At 39.0% G+C, this 27,230-nt stretch overlaps 1 protein-coding gene across 1 annotated transcript in view; it reads left to right on the forward strand.

The window, feature by feature from the left end:
• The window catches only part of LOC124608242 (ARF GTPase-activating protein GIT1), a 222,306-nt gene that overhangs the window by 176,374 nt on the left and 18,702 nt on the right, over positions 1–27,230 (forward strand). Inside the window, exon 11 of the mRNA XM_047139971.1 lies at positions 17,350–17,550. Within this exon, the coding sequence (XP_046995927.1) occupies positions 17,350–17,550 (201 nt within the window). The remainder of the gene's footprint in view (positions 1–17,349; positions 17,551–27,230) is intronic.

A 27,230-nucleotide genomic window follows, 5' to 3' on the forward strand; every position in this document is an offset into this window, starting at 1 on the left:
AATCTGCGTGAAACGAAATTTGAAAGCTGTTACAGTACAATGGAGGTGAAATGGAGCAATAAAATGGTTCAAAAAGAATTGTGAAAGGTGTATGAATTAGAAGCAAATATTATGATGGACACCAGGTAAGAGGTATTACATCCCATGAATCAATGCTTGATATCCTTCCTTTTGTGTGTCACTTCTCCTTCACGTGTGATGCGCCAGAAGTAGTCAGACATCATTTTTATATCCCGACCTTTATTACCATGTTCCAGAATTTCCGTTCACCATGTTCCTCTGACGTGTCAGTAAAATTTTCTTGAAAATTGTCTAAGTGTAACGTTAGAAAATGTGATTTTAGAGAGACTTTGCATCCTAACTGTTTAAATGACTGTAGCATATCTTCCACTATTTCCTTGTAAATGGGCTGCCCATTCTGGCCAAGGAAATGAAGCACAACATTTTTTAATCTTCTCCAAGCTTGTTGTTCTATTTACATTCTCAAAGGGCTCATCAGATATCAACTTACGTATAACTGCTCCACCAAATATCCCGTCTTCCATCTTTGGAGCCAGATTTGGTAGTTAGTTACACAGGTATTGGAAACAGTTTCTTATTTTCTCTAGTACTTTCACATACTGCTTCATCTGTCCTAATTTGATGTGCAGGGAGGTAGTAAAATGTGATTTCTATTAACCAAATGTTCATTCACTTTGTTCTTTGATCCCACTATCAAGTTTTGCCTCTTAGGCCACTCTCTCCTACTCCAGTGCTCATGATATGCTCCAGTGTCCTATTCACACAAATAACAAAGCATCTTGGTGTATCCTGCTTGTTGGCCAAGAGGAATGCCAATTACTTTAAACTCATGACACACAAGCCACTGGTGTTCTTCACATTTCACATTTTGAAGAATTACTTTTGTGGTACTGTATCTCTCTTATAAGGTGTACTGAGTACACAGTTGGAATTTGTCCTAGCTCAATTCCAGTATGTAACAATACTGCTTTCAAACTTTGATTTGAAGAATCTATAAATAATGTCCATTGCTTACTTTCGTACTTCTGAGCTCCCACTTTCATCGCTACTCTGGCAGTGTTTTTGCATAACATCATTAACTCATCTTCAGCAAAAAATTCTCTAAAGTCTTCATCACAGTTTCTGTGCTTTGAATGTGATGTGCCATGTGCAAGTAAATTATTTTCACTGAGACATGATCCCAGAAGCTGAGCTGCGTCTTTTGAGAGACCCATCTCTTACACCAGATTGTTAAGTTCTGTTTGAGTAAGAGGTTTTGCGTTGCTATCAGTATCACATTCGGAATAGTCAGATTCAATACTTTCTTGACTTACCTGTGGTTCAGAGAATTCAAGTGTATCCATTGACAGGAGATTGGCAGCCTAAGGACAGGTCTAATCGCTGAATCTAAGTTTGGATACAAGATTTTGTTCATGTTTTTTTTTCTCGTATAGTGTTATTTTCATCATACAGAAGTAACGATCATTGACATGGTTCTTCTGTTCACACCATGCTGTGGGAATAGTGAAGTTCAAGCACTTGATTTTACCTTCTCTCCACTTCCTTAATTGCACCATGCATGTATGTCGCACAATGTATGGAGCAAATGATTTGTTCTGATCTCTGGGTTCATGCCAAAATAAGCAAAATATGATTTCTGCACAAACTGTGTTGTATGTTGATGTCTTGTACTTATTACATAAGTTCCACAGAGATAACAAAATGTATCTGAGCTATTCACACCCTGCCTCCCTGACCTTTTAACATGGCTTCAGTGAAATAACACCATTGACAGCAACACACATAAGCACCTTCTTCTGCTCACTCACTAATTTCTGCGGTGATAACGGAATGTCATTAGCCCCCTCGACTTACTAATCTACAGGCAGTGCAATGTGGTCACACTTCTGTAGTTGTGGACAAAATCTTCCCAAGTGTTACTAAAAGGAGGGTGTGAGTATTAGTTGAGGATAAGCTGGATGAAAATTATTGGGACTTCAGGCAGGACCAGAGTAAGCATTAGGGCTAATTGTTAAAGGCTCTGAGGCAGATAATTGTGTGAGAAGAATTTAAATTCATACCATAGTGTTCACAGCCAATAGTAGGTTGGGAGGAGGGATAGCTGTGCAGAGAAAACTGAGGGTGATGGAAAAAAAAAACAGATGTCTTTCTCATGTTCAGGGATGGCAAGTTAGCAAAGAACACCAATTACTTTCCAAACCCCAGAACCTATGTCAACCTGTGTAATTGAATGACCAAGAAACCTAATTTGCTTTCTGTAGTTTGTCATTAACATCAGCCCGCAAGAATTTGTTTAATGTTACATAAAACTGATATGATCTATCATGTTTGTGATGCTATCAGCAAATGATCCACAAACTGTGTCACCTGGTCCAGCATCTTAGGTGCTAGCTCAGAGCCAAGTGCTGCTACAAATACACAAGAACTCATATTAAGACCAAAACCCAACACTTTAAATTGGTAACTGCTAGCTGCATTAATATAAGCTGTACACTTTAGGGGAATCATTTGCCAGGGAAATCTGCCAACGTGAATGTTGTAGATCAATACTTGTTTGGTGCTTAACTCCTTGAAACCAGTGGATTAATTCATCTATGTTCTGTGGTCGTGTTTGGACAAAAACTATAATCTGATTAATTGCTCTTGCATCTAATATCAACCTCATGTTTCTACTGTTTCACAACTGCAAGAAGCAGACGATGTTGGAGGCTGCCTGTTGATTCTTTTATGTTCCATTCAAGAATCTTCTGTATCTCTTTGCCTATAGCAGATCTTTTTGAGCATGAAATGATGAAGTGTGGCAGAACATTTTGTATGGCATGACATCGAGGGAGAACTGATAGCCTTGGATTTTTCCAGGCATTTCTTCAAACACATCTTAAAACTTGAGTTAAGTATTTAACGATTCAGAATGTTGCCTTCCATTTAAAAAGCTTAACTCTGTAAGTTAATGTATTGTGTGTTCCCTTGTTCAAGGGATAGCCACAGCTAAAGGTTGTTGCTAATTATTCTGTGGGTCATCACTTGTAATCCAATTTATCTCGGTGCCTTGGAAATATTTCCCACGGGCATCATCAGTTTTCAATAAACCCACTGAAGTCGAACACTACTACTGTAAAATAGCATTTTCATGATGAAAAGCCAGTCATTACATCCTTTTCTGTAAGGAATTCAATGCCAATAATACTGTCAACCACAAACCTTTCAACAACTAGGAATGTGTGTCCTATTGCTACATTACCTATCATTATCTAGCCAGGTCTCGATTTTCACATTTTTAGATGTGGTTCCAGCATCTCCCAGGATTCCAAATTGTTAACCGGTAAAGTTGGTACTTGTACCTGTTCACAAATTCTTTTATACACTGCTGGAAGAAAAATGCAGCACCCTCAAGGACTGTGTTTAGTGGCACCATGGTATATCATGTGCATACTGAGGAGTTGTAGTGTTAAGAGTGCATACATCGATGAGAAAAAAGTTCCTGATTTTTTTTTCCCAGTTGAAAATTCACTTTTTCTTGGTTGAAAGTACATTTTATCCGTCTTAAGTGGCAATATATTTTCCCTCGGAGCTGTAAAACTTACCAATTCTTTGAATAGTGAGTCTTTTATTCACTGGCGTAGAACGTCCCGGCATTTTGGGAAACAAAACCTGTCAAAAAACAACATGTTTTGCAAAGATCTTTGATGCGTAGCAACATATACACTGTGTATTTCCGTATTACAAAAGTATAAACACAAATGCCACCAAATATAGCATGGTAGCTCTTGAAGCACTGAAATCTAGATTGCAACACACTTTTGTTCGCCAATTGTGGTTCAGGTTAGGTGGTCTTGCTGGCTAATGACAGCAGATATTCAGAGCGTAGGACATGTGATGTAGTCAGCTAATAGCAACATTATTGTTCAGTAGTGTGAACACACAAATAAGAAAAGTTAATGCCTTAAATTAATATGCATGCATATAGTTACAAGAAAAGCTAAGCTTTCACAAGTAACATTGCTCATCAAAAAGGTTGTTGCCCCCTCCGCACCCCTGTGGATGTGATTAGACAGGATCCTAAGAGCACAGATTAAGTTGCAGCAGATGAATATTTCTGACTAGCATGACTATAAATTCCACTACTGTGCACCAAACATTTCGCAGGTTACATGGCAGAATATATGTTCCGTCAAGCACTTACTTTTGCAAGGGAAAGCCAATTACATGTTAAATTGCTCAAGAACTCACATCGCACTCCCCACCCCCACCCCTTCGCCCTAAGGTTAATTATATTTTTTGCCATCACTATTGCATAAGAGCTAAAAGAAGTAAGACAAACTGGCTTTTAAACTTGATCCTTTTTTAAAAAGCATGTGCTACCCTCTGAGACGCATCAAATGCAAATGTGCCAGTGAAATTTTAAGTAGTGACATAAATGGCTGGTGTATTGGCCCTGAAATTTTTCCAAGTGCCTGGTCCTCAATGTTAAGTGTTCATTAAGAGTCTTACACTCCTTGATTTAAGAAATTCATTGTACATTCTCACATGTAACATATTTCGCCTTGCGTAAAAGGAAATATACTTTCAAAGTAACCCTTCTCAAACCACCAGTCAATATTTTCTCACAATCTGTGGGTAATGTAAATAGTTATGATGTCAGTCTCATCAAAATTAGGCCCATGAGAAAGGTACATTAAAAGCAGTTTGTTGTTATGAAATATTGCATAGCCTTTGACACATTTTGCTGTTGGAAGACACTTGTGTGTGCACTGTGTTTTGTCATTGTAAACGGTGCATTTTCTTTGCAATTGAAGTTTTATTTTGGTGTTATTCTCTTGTTTGTTTTATTGCCACAGTATTATTCTGCATAGCAAGTTAAAATAAAATTCTTAGAGTATCAGTTTTTACTAGTCAAAACTAAAAAATTTAATTTTAAACTAAAACAATAAAAAAAATCCTGGAATTCCAAAACAGTCCCGCTTTTTTCCCAGATTTCTTCCAGATGAAAAACTTCAGGGGTTTTTTCTGGTTGTCCCGGGGCGTATACACGCTGTGTTAGTGATTCATTTGTCACAGTCATTGGCAATCAGATTATGCTCAGGAGCCTTCTCTGTGTGCCCGTTGTTTGTTCTCAGCAGACAGTAACTGTGCTGAGTTTACAGGTGAACAGTGATTGCAACATTCATTCTAGGGTGCAACCATACCCCATGGATGAGTACATATTCCTGTTGAACAACTGCAGCCATTTGAACAGTGGCGCATTTTGCCCTGCAGGAAGCTAGTGGACACATTGCCAGATTGCTGCACGTGTTGGGCACAATGTGTTGGCAGTGTCTTGCTGCTTTCGGCATTCATCTGTGGAACATTCCCACACTTGTAGACCAGGTTGCATGCATGCGCGCACACTCACTGAGATTGACACATTCTTTGAGCAGCAGTGGCTGACTGATTATCATCCAGGGAAGAAAGTCAACCACATGTTGCACCTGCTATGGCACATAGGATCATTGGAAACTGTCTGCTTGTAGCAAGATTAAGATCGTTTATACCTCTGGTCAGACAGCTACCGACACCACGGCATTGCTGAGCATGGCTGCTCTGGCGTCGTGAAAGAAGTGACTGGAGAGTAGAATAGCGCTTTGTCATCTTCAGTGATGAGAATAGGTTCTGTCTGTATGCTACTAGTGGATGAACATGTGTGCATTTTGAAAAGTGAAGACACCACAGGACAGTTGCGTAATCCACAATCTTTTATTGTGTACACACAACTGGTTTTGGAACAAGTAAAGTTCCATCATCTGGTGGGAAAAAAAAATCACTGATCGACTGAGGTTATCCTGACTTCACTGTTGTCATGGAACCAAAGGTTCCGTGTCAAAGGGATAAAAGGGAAATAAATTCCATAACAACCATTCCCCGTGTTGCATGACCAGGAATGCTAATGGGAAAACCATGTGATACGAAGAACTCTTTGTAAATGTCTACAGTGTAGACCTAGTGAGAGGCCCATCTTGGAGTGCATGTGCCCATGACACACAGTCCCACCCCAGACCTAATGGTGTGGGGAACCATCAGTTAAAATTTGCGATTGCAATTCATGTTTCTCCAGGGTAAAGTAACCAGTGCCTGCAAAATTGTGCAGGTTGTTGTCCTTGTGCTACTGCCATTTCTTCAAGAGGAAGGTGATGTGCTTTTGCAGCAGGACAATGTGCATCAACACCCAACTGTTGCTACACGAAGTGCTACGTGTGGTGCACAACTACTGCCCTGACCAGCAAGACTCATATCTCTCGCCAGTTGAGTACATATAGGACATGGTGAAGTAGAAACATATTCATCCTCGAGACCCTGCAAGAACCATTGCTGAATTGCAGCAAAGAGTGAAAGATGTGGGGGCAGTTTATTGCAGGATGTCATTTGGCACCTTTATGATCATTTGCATGTGAGAATACATGGCTGCATTTTCGCCAGAGGGGGCACACTGTGTATGGGAGCAACTGTTTGGGCACCCTATATTGTGATGTGTGTTTCATTTGGTTTGTCTTTGTCATTCTATACTATCTGCCATTTGTTAATAAAGTACCCATGTCCTCGTGGGTTTTGCTTCCCCTCCCCTCCACTCTATAAATCAGTGGACACCACATTTGCAGCAGAACCTTTGTCTAATATTATTGTAAGTGATAAATTTACTATTCACACATTGATAGTGGACTAGGAAACAATTGATTGTTCACTACTGTGGTTACTGATATTTGACTCGACCTCCTGCCTAATGTCTGTGCCATCATTGCAACGTTAAGGATTTACTTCTCCATTGTGGCCTTTTCTCCATTCCATGACCGACATTTCGAGACCAGATTCAAAGATGTCTAGTTTTCCTGCCTATAATTTGCTGTAATAATATTATCATCAACTTTAGCTATTACTGGTGATTGATTCCTCCAGACCTGATTATTTTGTCTCTGCTGCTGGCTTTTGTATCAATGCTTGCTGTTCTTTGGCACGTATTTATGGTTCTGCATGTGATCTTGCCAATTTTGTTTATTAAAGTTGTTGCTATGGTTGGTGTTATAGTAATTCCTGCATTGGTCACCCTGAGCATTCATTTGATGCTTGAGGCAGCACCCATATAGTTGCCTGACTTGTTAAGCTGTAACCATTGCTAGTGCTATTAGCAATCGGCTGATTTGTTGCTTGACCTGTCCTAGCCCTTGCATCCTCATGCAGGGATGGGGAAAATGGACCAATTAAAATCAATACTAGTATTTTTTGGTAATTGTTTGGTATCCGTTGTAACGGGTGTTTTACTAATAACCAAGTAAATAACTAAAATATCAGTTAGCTATAGAAGCAGTGCCAAAATTTTTCATTGTTAAAACAGTTGTAATTTTTATTTACATTTGTTTGAAATAGTGCATTGTTATAGAAAGTGGGAAAAGCAATTGGCAGTTTTTTAATAACAATGCTGACAGAAACGAGCAACAAACACATGGCGTAAGAATTGGTGCAGCATTGCTGCCATAGTAATCTCCCTGTTGTCGTGTGTCTTTGCTTTAAGGTATGCATGTATATGCAATGTCCAAGACCTTTCCCCACCTGGTCTATTCATTAGTTTCTTGCTGTTATCACCGGACATGCATTGTACTGCAGAATGGTATCAACCTTAGTCTGGAAATACTTGTACAAAGTGATGTAGCACAGTAGTACAACATTTCATTTGTTTAAAAGATTACACATTTGTCTGCTATTTCTGTGAAGTAATAAGAGAGGAAATAAATTTCATACCAGTAATAAATTAAAAACTGAACAGCAATTCATTCATAGTATAAAATAAAAATACAAAGTAGCTGATCTGCTGTCCAAGTCTACATAATACACCTTATTACTTGTAGCCCTTGAAAATGGACAAATTAACAAGAAAAGCAGTTCTTCATCCTCAGTTTTCATGCGTTCGCACTGTCTAGTCGTAATGCCTAAATAGTTGATCATTTAGTACAACATGATTTTTGAGCAGAGTTTCAAAAAATTAGTATCAGTAGGAGACTACTGGTGACGTTTTGTAGTATTCAACCACTTATCACTTTTCAAGGAAAGCAGCAAACTGTGGACAGCCTAAGTTTTCTTTTATTTGCCTGTTTAATATTTTGATTGTAAGTACCTTGAAACACAGGGGCAAAATTTTCCAATGTTCCTTCAATTTCTACATTTATTACAGGAAATAATAGGAATAAAAAACTGAAAACCAGTTATTTTGAGTGATATTAACACTCTTGTTAAACTGAGGTGGGGGGAAAAAAACCTGTTTTAACCGAAAACCAGTTCTTTCAGCCAAAATTGCTATCCCTTTCATCATTTATCATATCAATTCAGTAGAGGACCGACACAGCTCCCTCTAAGTTAGATTCTGAAATGTGAATTAACTTCTCTTATATTTCAGTGGGCAACTTTGCCTTTAGGTTTCACAAAAGTCATGATTTGACACCGGGTCATCCCAGTATTGTGTCTTGTTGATATAATTTTCAAAATAATGTTTTGTGTTTTCTTGACAAAAGTTGAAGGGTTCTAGATTGATCACTTCTTTCCAGAGCTGTTATTGTATACTGTTGGACAAATACAGGTCCGGAAATGATCTTTGAAACTCATCATGTGTACGACAGTTCTCGCTACCTCTGTGGCCCTTAGTGCAAATCCCTGTGTGTATATCCAATCAAAATCAGATTTTTGTACGTCATTCCACAAGCTTGGTTACACACTGCAGAATGCACAGTGAAATATAATGGGATGTATACTTATTTTATCTGGCAGTTCTTAATCAAATTCTCTTCTCTTATTGTTCAGCGCAGCCCTTCTGTGTATCGCATTGTTTGCGACAAATGAGCAGCCAACTCGAACTACTCTCACTGGGTCCAATTTAACAGTGGTTCAAATGTTTGCATTTTTTTTAGGTTTGTGTGCTGCCGAATGAGTGTTGTGCACCACCAGTTTAACCTCAGCCATTTCCCTATTAAGCCAATATGCTTCCTAATGCAGGGTGTATATGACCCGGGAAAACCGGGAGATCCGGGAAAAACCCAGGAATTTTTTCATCCAGGAGATAACCAGCAAAAACCCGGGAATTTTTTTTTAGAATTCTGATAATTTTTCGTTGTTTTAGTTTTCAGTTAAATTTTTGTCATTTTGACTGGTAAGATCGATACTCTAACAAAGGATATTACTGTATCCAGCTACTGCAGAATAATAATGTAACAATAAAACGTGAATGACAAAAAAAAAAAAAAAGAAAATAAAACATTAATTGCCAGGGAAGTGTGCCGTATACAACAGCAAAACAATGTGCTCATACAAGCATTGTTTAAACAGCTTACGCAGTATTAGACAACAATATTTTGAGCTTTCATGTAGCAAAACATTCGACGAACTTTGATGAGGTAATTGTTCCTTTCGCAGAAAGGAAAGCACGCCATGTAAAGCTGTAGCAGGATTAGAGAGAAAACAATTTTAGGAGCTAAGGATTGAAGAGATGTGTACTGTATTGCATGTGTGCTGGTTTTATGTATCCTATATTTAATTTTATTTCATCCAAAACAGAAAGTTATTAACCAACAGGCAATAAAGAGTGCAAATTTCCTGAAGAGTTCTTGTTCTCCCGATTACAAATAATCCCATCCAGTATTAATTGAGAGATTTTTTTTTTGAAAGGGGCAGGATGTCAAACCGGGCAACTGGGAGCAGGAGAGGCACCACAGGAGATTTTACTTTCCGTTGTCCTGAATATAGTTTGATGACATCCAATACAAAATGTACTCATTTCAATTCCACAGAGCGAAATACAGTGACGTGCGGTAGAAGAATGCTGTGGGAAGAGGGATGGTACTGCACTCTGGCACACTTAAGACCAAATAACATGTCTTACATTTCCTCGAACATGTATGTTTTATATATCAGACTCTTCAGAAAGCTGTGTGCTACAAAATGAACATATTTTTGAAAATTCGATTTTTTATATTTTTGACGTATCTCAAATGCTCGAGGGGGGGGGGGGGGGGGTAGTATTGCCCGGGTTCGGAAATGTAGATCCAAGGCTGATGCGCAGAGCAGTCTGAGTTATAGTGTGGAAGTGTGTAGTCTCCACGTAACGCGTGTTTACATTTAATGATTTTACTGTTTCCTCTTCATTTGTTCCTCTCACGTCAAATGAAAACAAAATGGATTTCTGTGGCTGGGAGCTATCAAGGAAATTAAAATACATTCACATAATTGCGGAAGGCTAATATACGTTATTAGTTTCAGATTTTATTTCCACTTTTATGACAGCCATGCATTAATCGCCTTGTAGAACAATGAAGTTATTTTTGTTGGTTTGCTAAAGAAATTTGGTTTTTATCAATCTTTTACGCTGAGGCAGTCAATGTGTTTGAAACAAAGTGTTTAGTTCCACACTATTGGCTAATTTCAACTGCTCGCTGAATTTCGAATGCACGTTTTCATCTTGTAGCTTGTTTTCATCCTCTAGCATGTATGCCATAAGAAAGAATCAAAAATGAGTTAATACAGTACTGATACTCAAAGAAGATTTGCATCCCAAAACCCTCACCGAAAAGCTTAATACCAGGTCAAGACCTACTTCATTGGGAATCTGGACATACGAATGTGCTCTTTAAGAATGCACTTTAAATGTACCATTTTAGTATGGTTCATGAAATTCCGATGCTCTTGGAGTATCCTTTGATGTCTTTTTTCTTTTATGACATAATGTTAGACCTTTTAATGTTTTACACTTATGAACATACAGGCTTCCTGTGTCATAGCAGCTGCCAAAGCGCGATGGCGCCTGTTATCTGGCACTCTCTGACGACTATTAAAGCGAACCTGTTCCTAACAGGTCACGGGAAAATATTGCAAATGGTGGTTTGAAAAGCATTACTTTCAAAGTAAATTTCCTTTTACGCAAATTGCACTATGTGTGAGAATGTACGATGAATTTCGTAAATAACAGAGCGTTTGATGACGAGCCATTTAGAAGTTTTTCTAGCCCAGAAGATCAGACATTCATGTCGTTATTATGAGCAAATTGATGTAGTGCTACAGGAAGTTCTCTCTCCTCTGCAATAGCTAATTTATTTGTGGAAAACTTTGAGGACAAGTCACTGGACTCCGCTAAAAATTTCACAGGCACATTTGTGTGATATGTTCTAAAGTGTAACACGTGCAAAAAATATCAACATTATATGTGAAAGCTTAGCTTCTCTTGCAGCTTATTAACCTTAGAGACCAATGTTATATGTGAAAGCTTTTCTTTTCTTGTAGCAACACTATGTATATTAATTTAAAATATTAACTTTTCCTGTTTGTGTATCCGCACTACTTAATAGTGATGTTGCTATTAACTGACTACATCATGTGTCCTGTGGTCATCAGCTGGCGGGATCACGTGACATGAGCTAGGACTGACTTACAAAAGTGTGTCGCAATCTCGATTACAGTGGTTCGGAAAGTAACATGCAGTGTTTGGTGGAATTAGAATTTATACTTTTGTAATACGAAAATATGCAGTGTACATGTTGCTGCACATCAAAAATCTTTCCAAAAGGAATTTTCTTCCCTGACTTTCGTTTTCTAAAGTGCCGGGAAATTTTACGTCCATGTATAAAAGCATAACCACTAAAAGGATTGAAGTTTTACAGGTCCGAGGGAAAACATACCGTCACTTAATAACACGGAAAAAGTGTGTTTTCATCCGGGAGAAAGTGTATTTTTAACCGGGAAATCCGGGAATTTTTTTTCCTTTGTTCGTGTATACACCCTGTAATGGCACTACACCATTGCAGGAAAACTTTTCCTATCTGTTTTTTTATCTTGTGCAGCTTATTTTCTATTGCATCTGCCAGATTATCACGTTGATTCGAGATGCAATCAGTTGTGGCCTGAACTTTAATGTATATTTCTTATGCAATGTGTTCATCCTTAATGGATGTCCAGTTTCTAAAGTCACTTGCAAACTGCTTGCTTAGCAACTCGAATTGTATGTCTATTATTTGTTCAAAAGATAGGTTGCTAACTCAATTGTACAACTGGCAAATGGTTTCAGATGATTCCTGAACCTGCTTTATTTCTAATATATTATCAGTTAATTTAGTGACAGGTCGAGTAGTCCAACCTGAGCTTGTTTTTATTCTGTAATTGCGCTAGGGATATTTTGTATTGTTTCAGACATGACACCTTGCTTTGTCGACATAGCTTCCTGCTTAGACAACACAGCACCGTTGTGATTGAGTACTGCAAAGTATTGTCCCAGATACTAACTCCAATTTTTGGAATAGTTCCATTAATGACTCCTTTTGTTGACTCCTTTGAGCAGTTGCTTCGCATAAATCATAAAATTAATCAAAATTCCCAAAATCACTACTTAACCACTAACCAATAAATAACTAATCGTAGCGCACACACACAATGGTGAGCAATTCAACAGCCATGCTCTAATATTACTCTGAATCTAAAAGCAGTCCAAGAGCAGCTCGCCATGATGCTTACTTGTCGCGCAATTTAATTCACTAAAAATCAGATTTTTACAATGACAACATATCTGTCATGAAAAATAGTGTTCAACAACAAACAGAATTCTGGACCTTTGTGTAAGAGAACTTGGTTTCAAGTAAGATAGCTCATAGAAATAAGTAAGATGTATTTCTCTGACTGCTGCTCCACTGATGAAGTTCTTGACATTGGCTAATTTTCGTGTAGTCATTATTTTTTTTCTGCCACGCAAGACAGAAAACAAAATACATTTCGTAATTGCAGTAATATATGGTGATACAATTTTTTTTTGTATTTTACTGAACAACAACTTGTATTTACATCATGCTGTGGTTTCCAGTGTATTGTATTTGGTTTGAGATTTTTTTGTGTGTTTTATATTTCAACTTCTAGCTTTTTACCTCTTAGTTCTATGGCTAGTATATTGCACTGAATGCAATGTGCCTACTCACTTGTCCAATTGACAGTTAGCAGTAAAGTTATTTATTTTAATATTATAAATTTACACTAACAATTAATTATGAAGATTGCAGCTCCAATTTGCTGGCCTGTTAATTCGATAAACAACTGTTATACCACTCATAATAAAGTCCACATGGAACAGAACTAAAAAGGATACGAGAGTTTATAGTCTCATCTAAAATAATCTTACAGATTGGCACATCAAAATGTACAAGATGGCTGGCTAGCCTTCCTCTTTTGTATCCTTAGGGAGTGTACTGGACAATACATTGGACAAACGAAGTTTTGGATCTTGAAACAGTGCAAGGTGCACATCAGGCGAGTATGACTGGGACATACACAGAAATTAGTAGTGACAGACAAGAGCATAAATGAGGATCCCACATTTTGAATTTCAGAACACCCAGTTGCCATGCTGAGCATCTGACTATTGGGGCAGTATTGTAAAGGAATCCATGAAAATCTCATCAGTAGGTGTGATGGTTATGCCAAGATAAGAGTGCAGTCTCCAGCGCACCTGCCACTCCAACTTCTGCAACGACGACTCCCTGTCTCTCCATCACCCATACAGGACCCAGCAACCTGCAGCTGGGTGGAGAGGGTGCACCACCAGTTTGAAATTTGAGCCATCCACAGTTTATCATTGCTTCTCCAGAAGATTACGACACTTGTCAAAATGTCACAGTATCGTAATGGTGCCACCTGCTGAGAAACCGAAGAGCTTTTTATCAAATGAAAGGAAGTTTGCTACTATACAATAGAAATATCTGTAAAGTGAATATTCAAATGTGGAGAAAGTTTCTCATCAACAACATAAATTTCCCTTGGCTATGTGACTTTAATATGGTACAAATTTGCTCAGAAAGCACTCTGCAGGTTTTGAATGTTATTACATCACCAGTACAGGCAGATCCTGACCAAAAATACCATGGATTTGGTATATTTGTTTCATGGACATCTTATCAGTTTTTGCTTCAGATCTGGAATGAACTTGGCTTAAAGCGTAGAAGTGTAAAAAGCAATGACGAGTCACTCTCTTAGATTTTGTGCTACACTTGAACATACTACCCATTGTCTGTTCTAATAGATTATGCCACATTGGGATTGTGAAACGGCATCGTGGCACACCAGTGTAACTGAAAGTGTGCCAAGAAACATTGAATTTTGGTGATACATACAACATTAAGCAAAATGGCAATTTACCCATAGTCTTGTCCATTTTTTCTTAGTTTTTCTTGAGTCATCTCTCTCTCTCTCTCTCTCTCTCTCTCTCTCTCTTTCTTTTTTAAAGCAAGCATGAAATAATAATTAACACTTTTAACATATTTCTTTAGCGCATTTTATGCAAGTGTCCACAGTATTACCGAATAGATATCATGCTATAAAATTCAAAGTTGTATAAATGTACAGTAGAGCCAGTTAACATTAAAAAAAAAATCACTCTCCTATGCAGACATTTTCCCATAGAACTTAAGTTTGTACATGCATATTACAGTAAAGTTGTGCCTTGCAAAACTGATATTAGTAGTCTCTTAAGTAAAAGCTCAGCAACAAACAAGAACAATAAAAATGATACCCATGAAGCAGGTAGATGGCACAATATATGCTAATATTTTATGTATATTAATCCAATATGGAAGGCAATAAACTGGAGGAAAATATTCCAAAGTTTTTAATTTTAACTAAACAATATATTTTCTGGTTGTGTATTTTTCATCTTCATTGCCCTTAGAGAAATTAAAATACAAGGTGTTTCAAAAAGAACTTTACAACTTCGAAAATTCATATAAATTAATTCATAGTACCTACAGAGTTGGTTGTAGTGTCAATTTGTAGGGAAAAATATCACGTTTTGTCTCACGTAGTTTGCTAATGCCAAATCACACCATAAGGAGCGCTAGCAGCAGCTGCTTTAAAGACAGTTGCCTTCACTGGACTGAGCATGCTGGATGTGTGTTTTGGTTTGAAGAATCGAAGTTGGTGACAACAATTCAGATAATTTCCATACCAAGTACACTAAAGGTCCTCCTAGAATGCCTACAATTTATGAGTGGCATAAATGTTTTGTAGAAACAGCATGCTCAGTAAGACATGGGAAATCATTAGGTCATCCAAGGACATCTGCCAATGTCACTGAACGAGTGAGCTGACATATTGTCAACAGTCCTACAATATTGACCCGACATGCATCTCGCGAACTGCAAATCCCACATACGACTGTTCGGCGTGTGTTGAGAAACTGTTTGCATTTGAAACTGTACAGACTGACTATTGTACAAGCAATAAAAAACACTGATAAAATTTCTTGCAAGAACTTCTGCATGGATATGTTAAATTGATTACATGAGGATGAACATTTCTTGCACAAAATAATCTTTTCTGATGAACTGACTTTTCACTCGAGGTTAACACACACAACTGTACGCTTTGGGGCAGTGAAAATCCACATCAAACATTGCAACATGTTCGTGCTAGCACTAAACTGAACATTTTTTGTGCACTGAGCAAGAACAAAGTGTATGACTCCTTCCTTATTTCCTGTGAGAGAACCAGCAACAGGATAGTGTGCCTGGATATGTTACAACAATTTCTGACACCACAGATCAATGAGGATGACTAACCGAAATGTTTACTTCATGCAAAAGGGTGCACCACACCACTACCTGGCTGACATCTGGGATTTCCTCAGTGACTGCTTTCCAGGTCAATAGATTGGCTGTGATGTGCCAATTGCGTGGCCCCCACATTCCCCAGACTTTTTTTAAATGGGGCTCATCAAGGATATCATGTTTGTACCTCCTGTGCCAGCTTCTCTACTTCAACTCAGAGCAGCAAGTTACACCTGCAATGCTACAGTGAGTTTGGGGAGAAATTGACTTCCAATGGGAGGTGTGCAGGATAACCAACGGAAGCCACATGCAACACCTTCAGTTAAAAGTAAAAAAACTTGATGTGTTTCCCTACAAAATAACACTAAACCCAGCTCTCTATCTTCTTTCATTAAATTTATATGAATTTTTAAAGTCCTTTTTGAAACAGCCTGTATTAATCAAACTCAATTATTTTTCACATCTTAAGGTGCTAGAATGGAGGAAACCACACAGAAGGCGAAGAGTGGTAAAGCAGTAGGAGTGAATGAGGCATCTGTATAGACTAGTTACAATATTTTGGAAGAATAAAGAAATTGTAGAAAGTGGGGGAAAGTGTCAGATTATCCCATTTTAAAGTAACTTGATAGAAAGGTTTATAAGAACTACAAATGTCTTTATGTCATGTTTGAAACATGAAAAGGTCTCCGGAACCATATAGTTTCATTTATAATACAGGAAATTCACTGCTGCAATATTGTGCTGGTTAACCCACTGAAAAAGCTGAACTCAGGGTATAAAATCATATGGCCCCTTGCTTGTTCACATTGTTTATGACTGGAATCCAACTGCTGCTCCACCAGTAACCACACTGTATTTTATGAGAACATGTATGGGTGCTTATTTATCAGTACTTTCTTTCACAATCCAACATCATCTCCTCAAATTCTAATGTGTGGGCAACTATGTGTTAAAACCTTGGCCAACCATTTATGGCTTGAGCAAAACAGTTTTTCATAATTTTGTATCCACACCAATAAAATTATTCATTAGGATGATACCTGTAGTGGAACTTTTCCTCTGTACATTTTTTTGGCTTTCCAAGTGCTATATTCTGCTGGATCATACATCAGAGTAATGCTCACAACCAAATGTGGTTTTACAAATCTTATTGTTGTTGTTTTGTATATTATTTGATATCGTTAAGGTAGTACTGTTAATGTTGATGAGGCAGCCAGTTGTTAGTGAGGGGGGGAGAACAGTATGCAACATTTGTCTCATACACATTGCTCACCAATGTCGTCAATACTATTTGAAATATTCATTTCTGACCATTAGTTCCTTGTCTCAAAACATTCACTTTAGGATCCTCTATCAACTGCATAATTTTGATTCTAACAGTTGATGTACACATTCACATGATACACAAAGCCCTAAACCATGATTAATTAGCAGAAGTATTTATGTGGCAACCTAACTTCCACCAAGTAGCTGTCTAAATAGTTTGTTAGTTTCTGTTATTTGTGGCAACAAAAGAACAAGGAATAAGAGGAAGTGGAAAAAGGTTTTGAGCTTCAGAATCTATCAGTTTTCAGTTTCAGAAGAATCTGTGAGTGAAATGTAGTTTTGTCCATAAATAATTACGAAACTATATGGTAAAGGTTGTTACAATGTAAACAGTGGCATGTTTTTCCTTTTGAATGTGATGACATTTAATTTCTTTCCAGTTCGTGGCATCCAAAAAAGTTAATCTTACTTGCAGGTCAGCAGCTTACTTGCTGAAAATCAGGAACTTCGGCAGTTGCTGCAGTCAGCAGGTCTCAATATTCCCACAGTCGCCTCTCCTCAGCCTAATGGTTATGAACCTGTTCAAGATATGAGGGGTCGCTCTACCATTCAGCGACCTGCATCCATGTATGAAACACGGGAGGGGATCAGGAGCGCTGTTTCTATCATAAACAAGGTAAGCAAATTACACAAACCAAATATCAGCAGTAAAGCTGTTCTCACATGGGAAGGAAAAGTTTTATTTGAATGTTGAATGTGGAGAGGGATGAGTTTTGTAACGTCACAATGTAGATTTTCACATAGTGAAAAATTTACTTATATGGAAAACATGTAAAGTCCTGCTGGATTTCAGCAGTCCACTGTGAAACTATATGAATCAATACGATGCAAGATGGCTTTTTGTGTCACTGAACCAAGAAGACACAGTATTGTAATACTGGTTACAGATCTAAAGTGTCACATGTGTCATTGTTGGTACAATTTGCTATCTTAAAATGTCAGAAAATGATATGTTTGTGATGAAGAAATCACACACAGTTCAGTCGCATTAATCTGACCACTATCTATGTTAGATTTAAATGCATGATAACTACTCACAGATGGCAGGTGGCAGCACTAGCAGTGGAGGCTATACAATGCACATCAACTGTTTGCATGCCACTGTGGTTAAAGTATACCGTGCAAGGCAAAATAGCACTATCCAAAGCCATTGCCAAGGCAGCTGTGGTGTAACATGAGCCATAGACAGTAGGAATGGAAGTCAGCTGTGGAGATGGGTGCAAACAAATAGACATGCAACTATTGTGCAACTAACCTCCCAGATGAACCAACGTGCTACTGTTAATGTCTCCTCATTGATCGTTCAGCAAATGTTGCTGCACATGTGCCTCTGCAACAGGCACCTGGTTCATGCAGCTGTACTATCTGCTGTTCATCAGCAATTAAGGCTGCAATTTACACGCCAGTATCGCAACTGGACATACATTGATTAGTGACAGGTAGCCTTGTCAAATGAATCATGTTTTGTGCTCCATCGGACAGATGACCTTTGACTTGTACAGTTTGAATGTTTGAAAGCATGCACACACTGCTACAATCGTCGGAAGGATCCAGGATGGAGAACATTCTCTTGGTGCGTTATCCTGGGATTGGGTAGATAGCGCTACCTGGGTGCCAGCTGACTGGTCAAAACAAGAAGCCAAGGTCCGCCAAATGTCCAAGTATTCTCGTCTCGAGGCCCAACAGCAAGAAGGGAATGCACCACGTTGACGCACCGTGTTTAATCTAATGGGTAGAATCCTCGTCGACGCAGCTGCTGCAGTGCTCGAGAAAGGTTTGAACTATGCACCAACACCACGGACAGCTCCAATCCGAGATGTCATAGCTGGCATAGAACAGGCAATTTTGAAGCTTCCCAGTGACGTTGCAGAAGAGATCAGTAGAGACATCTGCCAAATTTTAACATGAGCCCCACCGAGCAAGTTCAACATCAGTTCAGCAGAAAGGAAGGCTCTGCGAGACTTGAGAGCGGACAAAGAACTCGTCATTTTATCTGCTGACAAGGAGAACGCCACCATGAGTTGAATACAATGGCAAGATGGAGGCGCTGCTCGACAATCGTGCCTATCGCAAGCTAAGAGAGGATCCGACTGGCAAAATCCAGAGAAAAATAGTAGATCTTCTCAAGAAGAGTTTTATTCCTTCTAAAGTGACCAAAAGCCTATGCCAACAGGCTGCAATTCCCCCAAGACTGTACGGCCTACACAAGATTCACAAGGATGGGACACCTCTTTGCCAAATAGTGAGCAACATTGGAGCTCCTACTTATTTTCTGGCCAAACATCTTACTACACTATTGGGACCTCTCATAGGCAAATGTGATCACCATATCCGGAATTCAGAGGACTTCATAGGACACCTGAAGACACTTAAGTTACAAGCGTCGGATATTTTGGTTAGTTTTGACGTTAAATCTTTGTTTACGAAAGTACCTCTGAAGGACTCGTTAGAGCTTATCAGCAGCCGTTTGAGAGAGTCATTGTGGCATTATTTAAACATGTGCTTACCTCAACTTGTTTCTTATTCAGTGACCAATGTTTTGAACAAGTGCACGGTGTCACCATGGGAAGTCCCCTGTCCCCCATGGTGGCCAACTATTTTATGGAAGACTTTGAGGAAAAAGCACTGCAGTCGGCAAGTCTCAAACCTTCTTGTTTTTGACGGTATGTAGACTATACTTTTGTGGTGTGGCCCCATGGAGTAGAGACATTGCCTGTGTTTCTCCGACGTCTGAACTTGCTCCATCCCAATATACAATTCATTATGGAAGTGGAAAAGGATGGCATCTTACCATTCCTGGACGTCTTAGTCGGAAGAAGAGCTGATGGTACACTGGGACACAGCATCTATTGCAAATCATCTCGTGCAGAGCTATATTTGCAGGCCACAAGTTGCCATCATCCTGCGCAATGCGGTAGTGTCCTATGCTCTTTGGTGCATAGGGCACATGTAGTCTCAGATGCCGACAGTCTACCTGGTGAGCTACAACACCTGAGAACAGTATCCCAACAGAATGGCTATTCCGATAGGCAGATATGCCATGCATTCCATTCCAAGCAAACTCGAAGCAGGGCTGTAAATGAAGATACGGAGGCACCCACTGCAACATTGTTCTTGCTCCATTTTGGCAGCATGTCTTCGAGAATAGAAAGAATCCTCAAAAAGCACGACGTCAAGTGTGTTTTTTGGGCACCAGCAAAATTGAGAAATTTATTGTGCTCGGTCAAAGACAACAAGGAAATTTTATCCCCAGTGTCATCTTTCTGGGACCGTGTCGTTAAGGAGGCCATACGTATCCGCACGGCGGACACTCTTATCAACAGGGATGCAGGTTTTCAACTAAGTGCCACCTGGAATCCAGCACTGGCTACCATTAAATCAAAAACAGGGAAAACAAGAACTTCCAATTCATCAAGTGACGCAATGCATAACTGAGATTTAGTTCAGACTTTAACCGCAGGACCGTCCGGCAGCACAGTCATTGCCCATAGCACACGCGCAGATGGCATTTCTGTGGCTCCCAGCAGGGGACACCAGGTGTGCCGCATTCTTCCAACTACGAGCGTCTTCCCGCGCACGTGTATTGCCTGCTCCCGTCATGACAAATTCCGACGCTGCTGTGCAATTATCATCAGTCGCGCCTTGCAGCAGTGACAGCAGCAGCTGATGATGATGAGCAGTTGCATCGAGGAAATATTGTGAGAGTTACACAATACGATCCGGCGGCAAACCCGAGAAGCATGTTTGCACTTATTAAATTACTAACTAACTTGTAGATAACAACCTCATTGTGGGAATCTGCATCATTTCGTTAAATGCATCCTAAATTTTTCTCACCTACCTCGCTGTTTATTTTATATTACTGCTGCTCAGTTGCACATATGACAACACAACTTATCAAATGTGGGTTGAAGCAATGATGAATGAATAATGTGACTGGACAGTGTATTTTTTGAGTGCTTAGGTGTTGGATGCAAATATAAACTCTCAGGATGTTTCACTCAACCCTTACTTGTCTTTCTCTCCAGTGACATAGTTGAAAGGGAAGCATTGTCTGAAATGAACTTGGAAGATGTGTAGATGAACAAGTTATACATTGAAACATCAGTGGTACCTGCAGTGTGTGAACTCATGGCATACATGTTAGCAAACTGCTTTCTTTATTTGGAAATCTTGTTCAGTTCCAAAGTGGATATGAAATTTTAACTCTTTGTAAATGTTCAAAACTGTGTGTGTTCAGATTTGTCATCAGTGACACTGTTCAGGAGTTTCTCTGCACATCTTTGAGAGCTGCTAATGAACTTGAAACAGCTATGTCACAACTGTAAATTTTGCTTATGGATACAGTACAGCAGGTTCTCCTCTAAGAAGATACATCATAAATAATAACTCACCACGTCGGAGATTCGAGTCCTCCCTTGGGCATAGGTGTTTGTGTTGTCCATAGCTTAAGTTAGATTAAGTAGTGTGTAGGCTTAGGGACCGGTGACCTCAGCAGTTTGGTCCCATAAGACCTTACCACAAATTTCAAAAAAAAAAATAAGTTGAGGAGGCCTAGGTTTGGATGGCTCACTTCCTAGGTTTTGCTAAAAATTAGCATTATCAATTATCTTCATTACTAGCTGGGCCAAACATCAGCAAATTTCTAGTGGTTCTTTAGCGTGTAATATGTGTGTTTTTTCTTGCTTTGCCTTGCATACTGGTGAAAGTATGTCTGCTTTAACTCTCTGATCTTTCCTACTTTTATTGAAAAGACTGGTTCCAGCTTGATTAGCCTCCCTTGATTAGCCTTATCTGAAATTTCCTAAGAGACATTTTTTGTCACTTTTGGGTACAACTTGGAGACAACCTTTTATTTTCCTCTTTAAAGATTTAATTTTAACTTCAGGCTTGGTGTTTGCTATTGCCCATCTGATTACTGTGTTGTTTAGCTTTTTTCAGTTTTGCACTGAACACATTCTTATAAGTAACCACATCATAGTCTGTGTACTATAATAACTCATCATAGCTGATGAGGCTCCTTGTCTTCCGTCATAGGCATCTGTGAGGAAGTGTAGGCTTACCTCATTTCCCATAGCCTAGAGGAACCATGATTTTCTTCTTGAGCCTGCTGCTCATGGCTAGGTGCTCTTTCTTGGTGCTGCTCAGAGAGATATAGATGTAATTCGATTTCTAGAAGACCTTCCTCCTACACCCAATCAGTCAGGGGCCCAGTCGATACAGTCGTGAGCCCGGGAGAGGCACTGCAAGCAATATCATGCTGTTAGCAAAGGAACTCGCATAGGTCATCTACTGCCATAGCCCAGTAATGCCAAATTTCACTGCGCTGTCCTAATGGATACATTTGTCGTACATCCCACTTTGAATATTTTTTTTTTTTTTTAATCCCCCCCACCCCCCCAAATGCAGTGTTGCTTGTCTGTTAGCACTAACAACTCTACACAAATGCTACTGCTCTTGATCATTAAGTGAAGCTCTTAGACTTCTGCATTGTCTGTGGAGAGAGATAATGCCTGAAATTCGGTATTCTCGGCACACTCTTGACACTGTGGATCTTGAATACTGGATTCCCTAATTATTTCCAAAATGAAATGTCCTATGCATCTAGATCAAACTCCCATTCGGCGATCAAAGTCTGTTAATTCCTGTCATGTGGTCATAATCACATTGGAAACCCTTTCACATGAATCACCTGAGCAAAAGGCAGCTTTGCCAATGCACTGCGATACTACTATCGTATGTAGTTGCCATCCCATCACTTTCACCTCTGTGTATTGTTGTATGCATTTTCCAACATTCCTCTTGCACCACACCACATTGTAGCCTGCATACTGAAGGATTCTTCTGTTCCAAAACGTAATCCATCCCATTAAAATTCTAACTACAGATCCTCAATTTCAAGCTTCACTGGGAGGTTTATCATTGTAGCTTCTAAGGGTTGGACAGCGTTCATCAAATTTGCCAAATTCACATGATACCAGAAATGTGCTGTCAACTTTTGCAGGCTTGTATGGACTACCATTTCATATTATGTCAGTTCTGTAATAGAGTTTTCATACCTATCGTCACTAATTCCTTCACATTCATGTGTCAACTACGGTGTGATACTGCTATATTTCAGTTCTTTTTATTTTGTATTTACTACTTTTTTGTCCATATATATTATAAAAAGTTGTGTGTGTGTGTGTGTGTGTGTGTGTGTGTGTGTGTGTTCTTGATATCTCCTAAATCACTGGACAGATTTCAACTAAACTTGGTATACATATACCTTGCTGTCAGGCAAGTCTGTTGGAGAGAATCCCAGCAAGAATCTTTCCAGCTGTTGAGAGTAGTGATATTCCTCAGTATTTTCCACAATGTGTCTTATCACCTTTTTTGAATATAGTAATAAAAGCAGTGTTAGGCAGATCTGCAGGTATTGTCTCAGTGTTCCACACATTGGTAATAATGGTTTGAAAGTTTTTGATTGATTTGGTGCTGCCATTTTTAAATAGTTCAGCCGGGATTCCATCCAGTCCAGGGGCTTTGTCATTCCTCAGTTGCTGGATAGCTTCAACCTCTTGAAGGGAACAGTCTTCACTCATATGGTCTTGAATGGGCTTTTCTAGTATTTTTGTAAAAATGTACTCCCACACATCTGAATCTCTCTTTAGAAGTTCTTCAAAGAGCTCTTTCCACCAAGAGCCAATAGATGCCAAATCTTATCTTTAGATCGAAGGGGGTTTAGGCCTATTTTGGAGGGGCCATAGATCGTTTTTGTGGCAATGAAGAATACTCTTTGGTTGCTGCTATGACCTATCAGAGGAACGGATGCAAAAAAGCAGTGTGGCGTGCAATACATGAATTCTGAGACTTCATTCATCCAATATTTGAGAATGAGAGCACTTAGTGACTTGCAACAAACTTCACACATAATTTCAAACCTTTATTACAAAATTTTTTCTCATTGTCAATCCCTACAAAATGATGAAAGCAAGGATGTTTATTACTTTTCTGCTGTCCATACAGCAAATGTACCACATGAAGCATGACATTGTAATTTATTACTTCTTTACTACGAGGGTTGAATGAAAAGTAATGCATCCACCTTTGTTAATTGGGTTTGGATGGGAATATTTTAATAAATCAAATGCAGAAATAATTCTTAGAATGTGATATTTAATAACCGTATTCACTTTTCCACTTAATCACTAGCCAATTGGATTCATTTTTGCCAATGATGAACAAGTTTTCTGAAGCCATCATGGAAGAAGTCGACTGATGTCCCCGCAGATTGTCTTTCATTATTGGGAACAGATGGAAGTCAGATGGTGCTAAATCTGGACTGTATGGAGGATGCCATACGGTGGTGAGATTCAGTCTTTGAAGTTCTGCTGTGGTGACATGTGAAGTGTGTGGTTTGGATAATCGTGCTGCAGGAAAATATTTCCCTTTTCCTTTCGGACCCTTGTTATCCATTGTTTCAGAGTTCGCAGTGTTGTGATGTAACACTCTGAATTTATTGTTGTTCCGAGATCGAGGAAATCGACGTGGATAACACCATCTGTATCCCAGAACAATGTGGCCATAATTTTTCCAGTGAGGGCTGCATCTTGAATTTCTTTGTCTGTGGCGAGTCTTTGTGTCAATATTCCATAGACTGACGTTTCGCCTATGTGTCGTAATGGTGTACCCATGTTTCGTCTCCTGTCACAATTGAATGGAGAAAGGCATCACCTTCATTCTTGTAATGCGAGAGGAGTTACTGGCAAATTTGAAGTCTGTGCACTTTCATTTCAGGAGTCACCATCCAGGGTACCCATCGTGCACAGATCTTCCAACAGCCAAGCAAAGCAATAATGTGACCCACACGTTCTCATGAAATGCTGATTGTGCTTGCAATTTCTCTCTAAGTGATAGGACGACTGTCCTGAATCAATCGGTCAACATTTTGCCTGTGAAACTCGGTGGTTGCTGTCACAGGACGTCCAAATCTTAGTTTGTAATGTAGGTCAGATGTTTCCGCCTCAACATCTTTAAACTTATTTGCCCAACAACGCACTTTATTCACATCAACACAATCACCGTAAACTGCTTTCATTCCCTGATGAATCTCCTTTGGGGCGACATCTCTTGCTGTCAAGAATTCAATGACTGCACGTTGCTTAAATCGCATTGACCAACTGTCTGTGTAGAGTTCCATACTTTACACTGTAACAACATAACCGTTCAATGCTAAGGCTTCCTGCCAACTGGAGCTGTAGAGAAGAGGCTACAGAACAAGCCATTACCTGCCACATACCAATGCTGCCAACTGTTGAAGAGTTACGAAGGCATTACTTTCCAGTCAACCCTCGTACAACGTATTCAGACAGTATGCACATAAATCACTGAATGTAAGTGCAAAATTATATCATCGTATGACCCATAGTTTCAGAGATATGATGTCATAAACAATGAGAGGTGTGAAAAGCCGCCACATCATGTATGAAATTTAAATTTATTGCTTCTTTTCCACTAACTCTGTTTAGAATAAATTTCACAGACCTGAATGTACCTACAGTGTTAAACCATTGTATGACACACAGTTCAGGAGACATGATGTCATAAAATGTGACATGTGAAAATTTGACATATCGTGCATGACATTTTTAAATTATTTCTTCATTGCTACTATATCCATTCGCATGTTCCACAATAACTGTTCTTTGTTGTTGTCTGTTGCTTTTGTCAGAGTCAATGAGATTTTGAACATTCCCGGTAGCAATATTTAAGTTTTGTTTCTTCTTTTTGTTTCGGCCGCCCTCTGGATGCGGCCATCCAGTCAGGTAGTTGGTTGGTCAGGCTGACTATGTTTAGTCAGATATGGAAACTACACTTTCTATTGGAAAGATGAAAATGAGCCTCATACCCATGGAGTAGGATTTGCTGTGAGGAATCAATTTGTCGATGATCTAGACGAACTACCCTATGGAATAAATGAAAGACTTATGACCCTCCATCTCAAACTTGTGAACAACCAAAAAGCTACTATAATTAGTGCATACCCACCAAGCCTACACTCAGAAGATGGTAAAAATGAAGAATTCTATAACCAACTCCTATCAATCATACCTCGATCAGATAAAATTATTCTACTAGGTGATTTCAATGCACTATGGAAAGTTATCATTGGAAAGGAGGGTATAGGCAGTGGAACCCTTCTTCTGACTAAATGCTCAGAACACGAGCTCGTCATTACAAACACACTCTTTTGACAGAAAACTAAGTATAAAACCACATGGCAACACCCCAGGTCAAAACACTGGCATCTCATAGTGATACGTAATTCCTTAGTTATGCCACATTTGCACATATATCTTAAATACCATAAAAGAGGAAGCGGGATGGAATCATGTTTGGTAGTCACACTTTATAATTAAGACACTTTATTGGCATTATGAAATTAGAAATTGTGGACAAGCCACTAGATAAAACTTTGCAAATACAATTAGAAACCCAGCGTACTCAGTACTCTAACAAACAATTCCAAATTAAGAAAAGGGGATTACTGACAAACTTGAGAACTTCAAACTCCCATATAGGACTTCCCTCAAAATAGATATAATGAAACAATTAAAGGTAGATGGTGACTTGATAACACTTGAGCACTAGTGCCAAACTAAGATGCCATTACATAACAAGATAGAATCACTTAATCAAAAAAACTACAACAGAGACACTGATCTTAAAAAAATAAGTGTTAATAAAAAATCACTTGAAAAAGCTGCACAAGGAACTCAGCGGATGCTATGCAGTTTAAGGTTTAGCCAGTTGCTAGTCTGTAATATTTAAGAAAACAAGTTTGTATACAAACAGGTTACATATAAAATATATACATCTACCAGCTTAACCCCCGCCTTGACGGAAGGAAGAAAAATAGTAAACTTTGGAAGGGGGTATGTGACCAACTCGGGTAGTGGCCAGGTTCTTAAACACTGCCAGGCCTAGACCTTGGATGACATTTCACTCCCTACCAAGGCGCTGGCACAATTAAAGGTTTCTGCCCGAATCACAAAGACATTCCAATAACTCTGAAACATAGAAACACTGCACAGAACCTTTGACTCACTTACACATGTACCCAACCGTATTAATAGAGTGCAGGCTTTAAAAACAGCAACATAAAATCTTTTGATTGCAAGAGACACAAAAAAACTTCTGAGAACATTTTCAAATAACGGCCACCATTTAGCTAGACTAAGAAAGTGTCCCATAATAATAATAAAATTTAAAATCTTTGAGTGTGTCAGTGAACAAACAGTTACGATGACTTAC

Source organism: Schistocerca americana, chromosome 1 (assembly GCF_021461395.2).
Source record: "Schistocerca americana isolate TAMUIC-IGC-003095 chromosome 1, iqSchAmer2.1, whole genome shotgun sequence".
Lineage (NCBI taxonomy): Eukaryota > Metazoa > Arthropoda > Insecta > Orthoptera > Acrididae > Schistocerca > Schistocerca americana.